General features: G+C 38.9%; 1 protein-coding gene across 2 annotated transcripts in view; it reads right to left on the bottom strand.

The window, feature by feature from the left end:
- Positions 1-14618, bottom strand: part of BTBD7 (BTB domain containing 7) — an 89568-nt gene that overhangs the window by 56019 nt on the left and 18931 nt on the right. For both annotated transcript variants that reach the window (XM_013989219.2, XM_013989220.2), the window contains exons 2-3: positions 2047-2234; positions 243-1322 (exon numbers count right to left, since the gene is read on the bottom strand). In XM_013989219.2, coding sequence (XP_013844673.1) covers positions 243-1322; positions 2047-2128 — 1162 coding nt within the window. In that variant the 5' untranslated portion in view covers positions 2129-2234. The remainder of the gene's footprint in view (positions 1-242; positions 1323-2046; positions 2235-14618) is intronic.

The raw sequence follows: 14618 nt of genomic DNA on the forward strand, positions 1-14618 counted from the left end.
CTGAGCCACAAGGGGAACTCCCACTTAATCACTAAGACTGAATGCTTGGTTTTAATACCAAATGAAGAGCCACATTAATACTAACCCTTAATTCGGTCTCAGATGTCGTAACTACAAGATTTGAAGAAACTGACCCTGTCACATCCCAAACACTGAAATCATGGAACATACTGGCTGTGTTTTCAATTTGGAAGACAAACATGTAATTCTAGAAATCAAGATTAAAAGTCAGAATTTCATACCTTGTGCAAGCATGTTAAATTCCAAGAACAGTGCTATGTGGTAAAGTTCCATGGCTTCTTCTGCCCTGGTCATGTTTGGCTTCCCTGCGACGAGAGCCTGAACTTCACTGAGACTCCCCACAGAAGGGCTACAGTGCAAAACCGAGAGGTCCACGATGTCAGTATACATACAGTGTAATATAACTTTCGCATATTTTTTTGGTATAATGGACTCATCTAATATAATTCTTGTGGGAGTCCTCAAAGTTCGGTCTGTGATTTCTTCACCAGTCCGTATCCTCCTTTGTAATAAATTTCGAAAAAATGGGGACCGTGCTGAAATAATAGCCTTGTGAGCTTTGAGCTCTTCATCTAAACAGTTTTGATTTCCACCAAAAGCTTCAACCAGTTCAGAGTCTGAAGAAAAACTAAGGACAACATCATAATAACACATGTATTCAAAGAGTCCACGCATATCTACATCAAGGGAATTTGGTGTTCCAAATTCTTCACTAAGTTGAACGAGGATATCAACATTTTGAAACCTTGAGTCCTCCATTCCAAACTCTCCTGTATAAAGGTAGTGTAACAACGCAGAAAACATGGGCATATCTATACCAGCTGTGTTGATGTCCATTATGATCTCTGCCCCATACTCAGGTGAGGAAGAAAGTAGTGTTTTAAAAAATGGACATCTTGCTGCCAAAATGGCACGATGAACAGGAAAACAAGTTTCTTGAAATATTAAGTCTACATCAGTACAATACTTGTACTCATAAAGATCGGCCATATCTTTCTGTAATGTCCGGGCTTCTGGTCTAGCCAAACTGGCTTGTAGAGAAAGCTCCTTTAAGGCTGAAGTTCCCTCATATTCCTCCACTAACGCATTGACATCTCTAACATCCCACCCAGAGAGGAGTTCACGCATCTGTTTGGCATGATCTGCAGACCTATTAGATTTTCGACGCTTGATAAACTTCTTTTTGAGGGTGGCAAGGCCAGAGGTTCTCTTTTTTTTGTCTTGTGGTTTCTCATGGCCATGGTCAAGGCTATATAATTTTGATTCACAACCATAGCCTTGCTGAGAAAAGGATGATGTCCCTAAGAAGGAAATTAAACAAATGAAAATTTGTTTTTTTCTTAACATTTTCAACATTAATACATATTTTGTGTGAAACATTTTTACAAACATTTCTGAACCACTGAAATAAAACTGACTTTTGTTTTTATAAAGGAAGATTAAAAAGTTCAAATAAACTCATTTTTATATTAAATAAGAACATGTGACAAACAAAGCAGATTTTTAATTCTAAAAATGCTGTTGGAAAAAAAATAAAGATAAAAATGCTATTGGTTCTCTGGCTATCAAGGACCAGATGTCACACACTGTAATCATGGATTTTTGGGAAATAAGAGGCAGATTTGCAAATTAGGAATATTACTTGCATATAATTGTGAAATGTTTCTATTTTTTTCTTCTTAACTACCAAGGTTACATCTGTACAGGCAAAATAAATAGACCAAGACATAAGAAATATATTTTGCCACTTCCACACCAATGGAGATTGCTAGTTTTCCTAGGGTAACTGTCAATTACAGTTAACACAACCAAGGAAAAGATCAATTGTGTTACAGCTGCTTGGTTAGGATAAAAATCATGTAAGCCAGACTTAATTTGTTGGGAAAATATATGGATGCTGAAGAATATTATCTATAATAACTTTTTCCATAGCTCAATCATCTTTTCATCCAAAAAGACCCCTGAAAACACAATTCTATTTATATTCACAAAAGAAAATGAAATTATAAAAGCTGAAACAATTACCTATAAAAGTCTGTTGGGCTTGAGAACTTCCCCCTACCCTCGGGGAACATGCGTGAGGATAGTTAGATGCATTAGCACCCATTTTCTTCAGTCACTCAGGCATTCCATCTGCTGGTTCTTCAGAGTATAATCCCAGAGGCCTTTTCGAACTTTCAACCCTGGATCCAGTAGCCTCTTTTCATCCATTTCTTGATATGAAACAAAAATAATTTTATTTTTTCAAATGTACTTCAAATAGCACAGTTAAAAAAAGCAAGCTATTGAAAACTGCTTTTATTTGCAAATAATGACAAGCTGTCAAGTTCACATGTAAATATTTCATAAAATATAAACATATAAACTTTAATTATGAGTGAGTGTTAGCTGTAATTTTGAGCCATAAAATGTACCAATTATATACTTTCTAAGAAAGCAAAAAGTAAATAGCAGACTTAAATATAGTTATAGGAAGTATTTCAAATCACATGGGAAAATATTTAGACACAAAGAAATTTTTCAAAAAATTTTTAATCCTATGTGCTTGGGCTGCGGGATGGAAATCCTGTGAAATCAGATTGTTATGATCATTGTACAACTACAGATGTGATAAATTCATTTGAATAATAAAAAAAATGCTTAAAAAATTTTTTTAATCCTTAGAGGCAATTACAAGTCTAACATTCTACATAATTCATAAACACTTAAGAGGTTGATACCAGTACTACAAATACATGTATGTTGATAAAGACATACAAAGATCAGATAAATGGAATGGTTTGTTCTGTTTCTCTACCTTAGATAAAATTGTTTAAATTGACCCTTAATCTGTTTTATTGGGCATTTTACTGAAAGAGGAGGAAGGAAAGGTAAACTTTAAAACTAAGTATCTTTAGGCTGCTTGTTCTATAAGCAATTTTGAGAGAAGTTATAATAAATACAATGAGGAGACACAAGGAAAAACAAAACTTTTATCCATCTTCCCCTGAGGAAGAGCCCTGAAATAAAAACACTACTCTCTTTTACCTGATACTATGACTTAACATGGACAGGGGAGTACCATCAAGAGATAATTTTAACAATTATAAAATAAATTCCACACCCTAGAACCTTAATTTTCAGAGCTGCCAGCAGGAGACAGAAGGGCAAAAAGAAGACAGAAGAGTGTTAATAGGAATACTTCTTGGGAGTTCCCGTCGTGGCGCAGTGGTTAACGAATCCGACTAGGAACCATGAGGTTGCGGGTTCTGTCCCTGCCCTTGCTCAGTGGGTTAAGGATCCTGCGTTGCCGTGAGCTGTGGTGTAGCTTGCAGACGCGGCTCGGATCCCGCGTTGCTGTGGCTCTGGTGTAGGCCGGTGGCTACAGCTCCGATTGGACCCCTAGCCTGGGAACCTCCCATATGCCGCAGGAGCGGCCCAAGGAATAGCAAAAAGACAAAAAAAAAAAAAAAAGGAATACTTCTTTACATCTTTACACTATCTGGATATGTAAAATTTATCTGACTAAAATGGATACTGATTTAAGAGAAAACACAATTTAAAATCGATTGCTGGAACTGTTAGGAAACCAACCAGTAGGCAATTAATCTAGATTCGTAATGAAGGATGAAATGATTTAGCAAATAGAATTACACACACACACACACACACACACCACAAAAAAACTGATGGAAAATAGAACTATGTCAAGATTCTTGGAGTTTATTTTCATATCTGCTACACTGTGTAACCTTAGGAATTCAAGTTTAGTAAGAAAAATCACTCAACATCTGTGCTTTCCTTCAATCTTTTCCCACTATAAATATATGGAAATTTGTTACCTAAGTATAGAAATTCCTACCTATAAAGTTCAAGAAAAGATAGGGAAACTTCCTATCAATTAGATATTATGCAAAGTAGCAGTAACTTCAATCAAATCATATACTCATGTGATTAAATTTAATTTCCTATTTGTTTTTTTTTTTTTTAAACAGGAGACAAGAAAACAAGTTTTATTCACAAGCATGTAGGATGGTTCAAACAGGCTCTCTAAACTGCTGGAGATAGGGGTTGATATATCTATTTAATAGGACTAAGAGGAAGGAGAGAAAGGGCTTCTGTCTAATTTCCTATTTGAAATTTACCTGCCTACCCTAGGAGAACACAGTACATTAGACTTTTTACATTAGTGCAAGCTATTGATGCATGGCAGCCAGAGATGTGACTGCGTCCTCTTAAGAACTACCTAACAAGGAACCCAGAGGGTTTAATATACTGACTGTTTTGTGAATGTTAAATGGTCAAGAAAATTACTTCTTCCAGAAAAGTCACTTTTCTGGAAATTTACACTAAGTTTGATGCTTAGCGTAAGTAAACTCAGTTTTCTATTCTTAGATATTAGAAATGCAGAAAAAGCATTTTTTTGGTAATTCATTTAGAATGTTGTCAATTTTATAAAACAGAAACTAAATCTGTGTTAATTTGAGTTCAAAGTTAAAAAACAGTTAAGTCTAAATAATAAATCTTAGTTTTCAAATTGAGCTTCTTAAAAGCTTCAAGGTTTATCAGGCATTTATAATAGTTTTTAAAAGAAAATAGGGTCTTTAAAAAATAATAGGAGTTCCCGTTGTGGCGCAGTGGTTAACGAAACCAACTAGGAACCATGAGGTTGCGGGTTCGGTCCCTGCCCTTGCTCAGTGGGTTAACGATCCGGCGTTGCCATGAGCTGTGGTGTAGGTGGCAGACACGGCTCGGATCCCTTGTAATAACAACCTATAATGGAAAAGAATCTGAAGCTGTAGACCTGAAACTAATACTGTAAATCAACTGTAGCTAAATACTTAAAAAAAAGAAAAGAAAATAGAGCCCCAGAAGTCAAATCTGTGGCCTCATTTACAGGTCAAATCCTATTCTCGGTCACTAAAGACTTGTATTTTCTTTTCCTTTTCTTTTTAGGGCCGCACCCTTGGCATATGGAAGTTCCTAAGCTAGGAAGGGAATAAGAATTGCAGCTGCCAGCCTATGCCACAGCCGTAATAAACCCAGATCTGAGCTGCATCTGTGACCTACACCACAGCTTGCGACAATGCTGGATCCTTACCACACTGAGAGAGGCCAGGGATCGAACCCACATCCTTATGGATGCTAGCTGGGTTCTTAACCCACTGAGCCACAACAGGAACTAAAACATAAGAGCAGCACAGACGATACTTCCTTTAGAAAGTTTGAGGCGTTCCCTGGTGGCTCAGTGGGTTAAGAATCCAGCATTGTTACTGCTGTGGCTCAGGTTACTGTATGGTACAGGTTCAGTCTCTGGCTTGAGAACTTGCACATGCCACAGCTGCGGCCAAAAAAAGACAAGTTTGAAATACGTTAAGAAAAATTCAGGATTAAAACATACAAAATAAAAGTCTTTACCAAAATGAGGGGGAATAAAAGATAAAAAAGATAAGCTTTGAACCTGGAAGTAACAATGGATGGTGGAAAGTGCTGGTAAAGTATTTCTATCTAAAGTGTCACTCAAAGAGTTCCCGTCATAGCTCAGTGGAAACAAATCTAATATCCATGAAGACGCAAGTTCAATCCCTGGCCTCACTCAGTAGGTTAAGGATCTGGCCTTGAGCTGTGGTGTAGGTGGCAGATGCAGCTTAGATCTGGTGTTGCTGCGACTGTGGTGTAGGCCAACAGCTGTAGCTCTGATTCGACCCCTAGTCTGGGAACCTGCATATGCTGTGGGTACAGCCCTAAAGGGACAAAATAGACTAAAATTAATTTAAATTTAAATAAAATAAAGTGTCACTCCAGAGAATTCCTGCTGCGGCACAGTGGAATGAATCTGACTAGTATCCATGAGGATGCAAGTTTGATCCCTGGCCTTGCTCAGTGGGTTGGGGATCTGGCGTTGCTGTGAGCTGTGGTGTAGGTGGCAGATGCGGCTCTGATCGGAGTTGCTGTGTCTGTGGCGTACACCGGCTGCTCTAGCTCCGATTTAATCCCTAGCCTGGGAACCTCCGCATGCCATGAATTCGGTCTTAAAAAGCAAAAAAATTTAAAAAGTGTCACTCCTATGGCAGTCTTCTCACTTCCTTCTTTTATTCAATCTTAAAGTTCCATACTGCTTCCATTTTGTTGTTGTTTTATAGCCTTTTGATTCCTAATGATTGCATAGTAAAATCACTACCATAACACGAAGTATGCTGTTGAAACATACCAAGGAAGAATGATGCAGTGCTTCCAGATGAAGAAGTCAGTGTCCATAGAAGTGGACAGAGTTAACTATTTTCACTTCATCACACACACACACACACACACACACACACACACACACACACAAATTATCTTCATCTGAAAATTTTGGTCTGTTTGAGATTTAAACCATGCCAAAAATGCCTTTTAAAGAAAAAAAAAAACCCTCAATTTTATGATGAGCACAATTAGATATTCCAAAGCAACCACAGAAGAGTTAGAAGACATCATCAGCCCCATGTAGCAAGCACTAAAGAAGTTGCAGCTGAGATACAGATGGCTATTTGCCACCACAATTAGAACCACAAGGGACAGCTGAGATCTCAAGCTTGGCGTGGTGGCTTGAAATAAAAATGTCTTTGGGACTTAGCGACAGAGTCTCTTGGTAGTTCCTAGTCAATGGAAATCCCTTTCAAGATGAACTGATTTGGATGACATTCGTACCTCCTACTATTGCTCTAATATTAAAATAAACATAGGCTTTGGAAAGACTTTGTGGGCAAGATTTTTCTGGATCGGATAGAGCCCTTAAGTCCACCTTGTGTCCCCAGTTGCAAATCCTGGGGGAATCCTGACTAAGCAGTTCTAGCACTAAAGCCATATTTCTCAAAATTCTCAGGGAACAATTTATTTCTTAGGTAACCAAAACCCCATGCCAAATGGAACACAGTATTACGTTATTTATTTCTTAATCTAATCTGCTGCCTTTAGATGCTGGATGTGAGTTAGTCACAGTCTTTTCTTTCCAGAGTTCATTCCAGGAAAGCTTTGTCTGCCTCCTATATAAAATAGGATAAAACCTAATCTTGGATGATGTAACAGGAAAGGAAAGAGAGAAAGGGTCTATGGGACTGGGAGAGGCCCACAGGATGCAAATGGCCCTAGAAAGCTGATAAATCCTTCCCCAGAATCACCTTTCTGGGGAACTCCTTCCGTTAAGAGTTGACATTACCAATCTCAATCAGATGATCCAACTGGCTTAAAATAAGCTTCAGGGATTGTAGCAGATCCAATTAAAAGGGGAAAAAATCATGCTGAATGCAACAGAAAGAATTAACAACTCAATGAAAAAAAAATTTTTTAAACAAAAATCAACCTCTCCCTGCAAAAATTTCTAGGCCAGCATTTTCAAAGTGTTTTCCCGATGTTTGGAAAACGTAGTATTAAACAAAGCCTGACAGATTTCTTTACTTCAGAAGTGCTAAGGTGCATTGTGAACCTCCAAGAGGAAGAATTCAGCATAATTTAAAGGGGCTCCTTTGCCACAGAGAACATTAAAGGAATGGATTTGCCCAATACTTTTTTTTGAAAACTCTGACCTTTGCTATAAAAATACTTGTTACTGTTTTGGGGAATAGAAAGAACAATGAGTGTCAGGTTCTCTCTCTTGTCACTAATTTCATACCACTTACATGGATAAGTTACATTTAACTTCCATGACTATTAGTTTTTATAAACAGAAACTGAGATGCATGGATCATCTGTAAAATATGTCAAAATGGGGTTCCTAAAATTTTTTGAAGCTGTTAAGACCAATTTGGAAAATTAGGATGGGGAAAGGAGTTATTTCCATATTAAATGTTAGTCTAGAGGGAAAAAAAGGCGATTAGACCTTGGACTTTATTTTTCGTCTTTTTAGGGCCGCACTTGTGGCATATGCAAGTTCCCAGGCTAAGGGTCGAATCAGAGCTGCAGCTGTGGACCTACATCACAGCCACAGTCACGTGGGATCCTTAACCCAGGGAGCAGGGACAGGCTGCATCCTCCTCATGGACACTAGCTGGGTTTGTTACCACTGAGCCACAATGGGAATGCCAGACTTTGGATTTTAAACATGTTTTCTACTTAGTCCGATTATTAGGGTTAATTGTAGAAGGATAAGAATATGGAGCATATGCGAATATGAAAAAAAAACATAATGAAAAAGAAATGCAAAACCATAGTAATACCTCACTCCTGCCAAATTTAAGATGACCATTTAAGTCTCTAAATACTTTTTTTGGTCTTTTTTTTTTTTTTTTTTTTTTTTTTTTAAGGGCCGCACCTGCAGCATATGGAAGTTCCTAGGCTTGGGGTTGAATCAGAGCTGCTGCAGCTGCTGGTTTACACCACAGCCATAGCAACATGGGACCTGAGCCACCTCTGTGACTTAAACCACAGCTCACAGCAACGCCGGATCCTTAACCCACTGAGCGAGGCCAGAGATCGAACTCACGTCCTCATGGATACTAGTTGGGTATGTAACCCACTGAGCCATGATGGGAACTTTTTTTTTTTTTTTTTTAATTGATAGGGCTGAGAGGTTAGGAACTTGCTTAAAGTCACAGATATTATCATAACCTTCAGTTTTATCCTTGGATATATTATAAGACCAACAAAATAAAAAGAGATTGTGAACACTGAATAAGAAGCAGTCAACAAGAGACCTTTGCCTCTTTTTTTATTTTATTTTTTGTCTTTTTGCCATTTCTTGGGCCGCTCCCATGGCATATGGAGGTTCCCAGGCTAGGGGTCGAATTGGAGCTGTAGCCACCGGCCTACGCCAGAGCCACAGCAACGCGGGATCCGAGCTGAGTCTGCAAGCTACACCACAGCTCACGGCAACGCGGGATCCTTAACCCACTGAGCAAGGGCAGGGACAGAATCCGCAACCTCACGGTTCCTAGTTGGATTAGTTAACCACTGTGCCACGACGGGAACTCCACCTTTGCCTCTTGAAGGCATCTTCAAATATATTAGATTAGATTAAAAAGGAGCTTAGACAGCCACCAACTAGGCTCACATGTCTCTCCTGGGGCAAGATGACCTCCACCCAGCACTGCAAACCCTATTCATTCCAGCGACACAGAACATTAATGACAGAAAACATTAAAGCAAAATTACGTTCCATTAAATATATTTATCAAGGCAGAGAAGACAGACTCATGGAGCTGACAGGGACTTCAATTTTACTTTGGTCAATCTTGTTTTTGAAAGTGAAATTATAAACCCACACACTGAGAGAAAATATTTGCAAATCATTTATGTGATAAGGGATTAATATGTAGAATATATAGAGGTTTCCTACAACTCAAAACAATCTGATTCAAAAATGGAAAAAGAACCAAATAGACATTTCTCCAAAGATATACAAATAGCCTAATAAACACATGAGAAGATAACATTAGGGAAAGGCAAATCAAAACCACAATGAGATATCACCTTAAACCTATCATGATCCTATTAGGATGGCTATTATCAATGAAACAAAAAGTTAACAAGTGTTGGGCAAGGATGTTGAGAAACTAGAAACTTTGTGTACTGCTGAATAAGCAAAATGTGGAAACTCCATGCAATGGAATATTATTTAGCCTTAAAAAGGAAGGAAAGTCTTGTTTTGTTTCTTCTTTTTTCGGCTGCAACCACAGCATGTGGAAGTTCCCAGGTCCAGGGACTGAATCTGAGCCGCAGTTTCAACCAACACCACAACTGCAGCAACACTGGATCCTTAACCCAAATGCACCAGGCCAGGGATCAAACCTGTGCCTCTTCAGAGATAAAGTCAGATTCTTAACCCACTGCACCACAGCAGGAACTCTGGAAGGAAATTCTGATTTTGGCCGCAACATGGATTAACTTTGAAGACATTATGCTAAATGAAATGTCAGTTACAAAAAGACAAATACTGCATGATTCCACTTCCATGAGGCACTTAGAGTAGTAAAAATCTACTAGTAGTAGAAAATAGAATCAGGGGAGGAAGGGAATGGGAAGTCACTGTTTAACAGGTAGAGAAGTTCAGTTTTGAAAGATGAAGAGTTATGGAGATGGATGGTGGTGACAGAAGCATAACAGTACAAATACATGTAATACCATTGAAAGATATACTTAAAAATGGTTAAAATGGGAGTTCCTGTCGTGGCGCAGTGGTTAATGAATCTGACTAGGAACCATGAGGTTAAGGGTTCGATCCCTGCCCTTACTCAGCGGGTTAAGGATCCAGAGTTGCTGTGGCTGTGGTGTAGGCTGGCGGCTACAGCTCCTATTAGACCCCTAGCCTGGGAACCTCCATGTGCCGCAGGTGCGGCCCTAGCAAAAGGCAAAAAGACAAAAAAAAACCCAAAAATGGTTAAGATGGTAAATATTGTGTTATGGATATGGTACCACAATTTTAACATTGAGGACACTATGTTAAATGAAAAATCTAAGTACAGAAGGACAATTATTATATGATGCTACTTATATGAGGTACCTAGAGCAGTTAAAATCAGAGACAGAAAGAATGGGGGTTGCCCCATTAAGGTTCAAATTATTCCATATTTGACAGTGGAAGCTTATTCAAACTGGCTGTTGAGACATTATGATACAATCCTACTCTGCTTTTTAGGGTTACTTTTTATTCTAGGTATATCTTGTATTTTTCTTGCCTTAGGCCTGTAATCTGCTATCTTTTTAAAGGAGCCCTAATATCTTTCAGTGGGAAATGGTATTTCGAAACCAGAATCTGTGGAAACAACCCAAATGTCCATTGACAGATGACTGGATTAGGAAGTAGGAAGAGGTGGTAATATATACACAATGGAATACCACTCAGCCATAAAAAAGAACAAAATAATGCCACCTGCAGCAACATGGATGGAACTAGAGACTCTCATACTGAGTGAAGTAAGTCAGAAAGAGAAAGACAAATACCATATGATTTCACATATCTGGAATCTAATATATGGCACAAGTGAACCTTTCCACGGAAAAGAAAATCATGGACTTGGAGAAAAGACTTGTGGTTGCCGAGGGGGAGGGAGTGGGATGGATGGGGTGCTTGGAGTTAATAGATGCCTTTGGAATGGATTAACAATGAAATCCTTCTGTGAAGCAATGAGAACTATGTCTAGCACTTGTGATGGAGCATGATAATGTGAGAAAAAAGAATGTATACATGTATGTGTAACTAGGTCACCATGCTGTACAGTAGAAAATTCACAGAACACTGTAAACCAGCTACAATGGAAAAAAATAAAAGTCATTATGTATTAGAAAAGAAAAAAACCCCCACAATCTGGGTGGTGGGGGTGCTGACTACCTTTTCAGTACAAAGAGATAGGAAATTTTATACAAATGTGTATGTAGATACATTCACACATATTACGAGTTTATATTACTGCTTCCAATTCAAATTCAGGTTTAGAGGGATTTTACCTAATCTCATTAACCTTAACACCTGTTTCTCCTTTCTCATATGCCAAAACGCTATTCTAAATGCAGCCTACATAATTATTCATTTACTTAACCCTATAATATATACACAATAGGCAAGAATTTAAATTTCAACACTATCATCAACAATATAATAAATAAAAATCTGGGCTATTTTTTGTTTTTGTTGTCTTTTGCTAGGGCCGCACCTGCAGTACATGGAGGTTCCCAGGCTAGGGGTCTAATAGGAGCTGTAGCGGCCAGCCTACACCACAGCCACAGCAACGCCAGATCCAAGCTGCATCTTCGAGCTACACCACAGCTCACAGCAATGCTGGATCCTTAACCCACTGAGCAAGGCCAGGGATTGAACCCGCAACCTCATGGTTCCTAGTCGGATTCGTTAACCACTGAGCCACGACGGGAATTCCTGGGTTTTTTTCCAATTCTTTTTACTCTTAGGATATATCCAACTCAAGATATCCTACAAAAAAAAAAAAAAAAAAAAAAAAAAAAAAGATATCCTACAAACTGTTGTGTATGAACAGTTTGATCTAGGTAATTAAATCACTAACTGCAAGTACACTTTTGATTTTTAGGTACTGCATTTTTAATTAACTTTGTTACATAATTTTGTAAAATACTTAGATGACTCTAAAGTCAAAACCACAAAATAAGATATATTCAAAGACTAGTCGCTCCCCTTCTCTACTTTAACCTACTCTCTCTCTACCCCCACAGGTAACTTGTTAATATTTTTATATAATACTCCAAATTTCCTCTTTTTTTTTTTCAGGGGGAGGGACCTGCACCCACAACACACGGAAATTCCCAGGCCAGGGACTGAACCTGTGTCACAGCTGTGGCAATGCTGGATCCTTAACCTGTTGTGCCACAAAAAAAAAATCCCTAAATTCTCTCTTTTAATACTGAAGTTACCTAGTATCTTCTTCCTCTCATCTCTCTCCTCCAGTACCTAACTTCTTTTCTTTTTTACAGCTGCACCCATGGCACAGGGAAGTTCCCAGACTAGGGATCCAACTGGAGCCGCAGCTGCAGGCTTACGCTACAGCCATGGCAACATCAGATCCAGGCTGAATTGCGACCTACACTACAGCTTGTGGCAACACCAGATCCTTAACCCACTGAATGAAGCCAGGGATCAAGCCAACATCCTCATGGAGACTATGTCTGGTCCTTAACCCACTGAGCCACAATGGGAACTCTATCCAGTATCTAATTTTAAGTAATATATTTCTATTTATAGTTGATACCTATAAAGTAATCAGTGAGCTTATTCTGCTTTTCATATATTCTCCTATTTTAAGGAATTAAACTATCTACAGAATTAAACAAAGTCTTACATACTATACTGCCTCTCAATCTTAGTTCTACCAATAAAAATTTTAATGTTTATCACCAATTTAAAGTACCATTTTAAGAGTATTATCCAGAATATAAGCCCACAATCTTTTATTAGGCAGAATCCTTTGGAGCTAGATATACTCTAAAATTCACTCTTCTTTCTATCTCTCTCCCTCCTTCCTCTCAGGCATATGGAGGTTCCCAGGCTAGGGGTCGAATCGGAGCTGTAGCCACTGGCCTACGCCATAGCCACAGCAACGCAGGATCTGAGCCGCATCTGCGACCCACACCACAGCTCACAGCAACACTGGATCCTTAACCCACTGAGCAAGGCCAGGGATCAAACCCGCAACCTTATGGTTCCTAGTTGGATTCGTTAACCACTGTGCCACAATGGGAACTCCCTCTTGCTCTTTTAAAAGAAAGTAGTATAGTATAAGAAACATTTATTATATACTATGTAAGCACCCACAGTGAGGTTAATCACTTTACTCCGTATTTTGCAATAAAACATATTAAATATTTAGACTAAGCTATGTTAGTTCAGGTCAGGTTTTGTTGCCAATGAATTCAGGTCATATCAGTGTTTGGCATCACATGAGTCTCCCTAATAGTGGTTTTCAGAATTTTTAGAATTTCAGGGAATTCCCATTGTGGCTCAGCAGGTTAAGAACCCAACTAGTATCCATGAAGATGTGGGTTTGATCCCTGGCCTTGCTCAGTGGGTTAAGGATCTCCAGCATTGCTGCAAGCTGTGGCACAGGCCAGCAGCTATAGTGCTGATTCGACCCCTGGGAACTTCCAGGGGTAGCTGTAGTTTCAATTCGAGCCTGGGAACTTCCATACACCAGAGGTGTGGCCCTAAAAAGAGAGAGAGGAAAAAAAAGAATTTTTAAAGTTTCAAATTATAAATAAGAGAGTGTGGTCCTATAGTTAGTAGCTCAAGATCATGTATAAGAATAGTATTACTCCCCCTACACCTGGCCAAAAAAGAATAGTAGGGAGTTCCCGTCGTGGTGCAGTGGTTAACGAATCTGACTAGGAACCATGAGGTTGTGGGTTCGGTCCCTGCCCTTGCTCAGTGGGTTAAAGATCCGGCGTTGCCGTGAGCTGTGGTGTAGGTTGCAGACTCGGCTCGGATCCTACGTTGCTGTGCCTCTGGCGTAGGCCGGTGGCTACAGCTCCGATTCAACCCCTAGCCTGGGAACTTCCATATGCCGCGGGAGCGGCCCAAGAAATAGCAACAACAACAACAACAACAACAAAAAGACAAAAAGATAAAAGACAAAAAAAAAAAAAAAAAAAAAATAGTATTTCCCTTACCTACCCACCACCAAAAAAAGGCAAGCCAGAAAACATTTTTATTCATATTAAAGATATCTTTTAAATTGCATTTTTCTATAAAATTAAACTGAATGACTGCAAATAGAAATTAATTGTTAGAGTTCTGCTTAGGAGAATCTTATTAAGTCCATGTGGGCTTTTTCTAATATAACCTATTATAATTCATAACAGTTGTCACTCTCCTGCTGCTATTTTTTTTCCTGTTAAAAACGCATTCTTAAAAGAGTATTTTTAAAAGTACATCCTATTCCACCAGTCCATGCAGCATTAAGGGTAACCATTAGAATTCTTAAAAATAGAAAATGAGGGGGAAAATGCAGATATATGAGGTGGGCCTGGTTCTTAGAACTCTGGCTATAGTGCAGGTTCTATACATTCCTGATTTTTTTTTTTTTTTTGGTCTTTTTGCTATTTCTTTGGGCTGCTCCCACGGCATGTGGACGTTCCCATGCTAGGGGTCGGAGCTGTAGCCACCGGCCTACACCAGAGCC

Source organism: Sus scrofa, chromosome 7 (assembly GCF_000003025.6).
Source record: "Sus scrofa isolate TJ Tabasco breed Duroc chromosome 7, Sscrofa11.1, whole genome shotgun sequence".
NCBI classification, from domain to species: Eukaryota; Metazoa; Chordata; class Mammalia; order Artiodactyla; family Suidae; genus Sus; species Sus scrofa.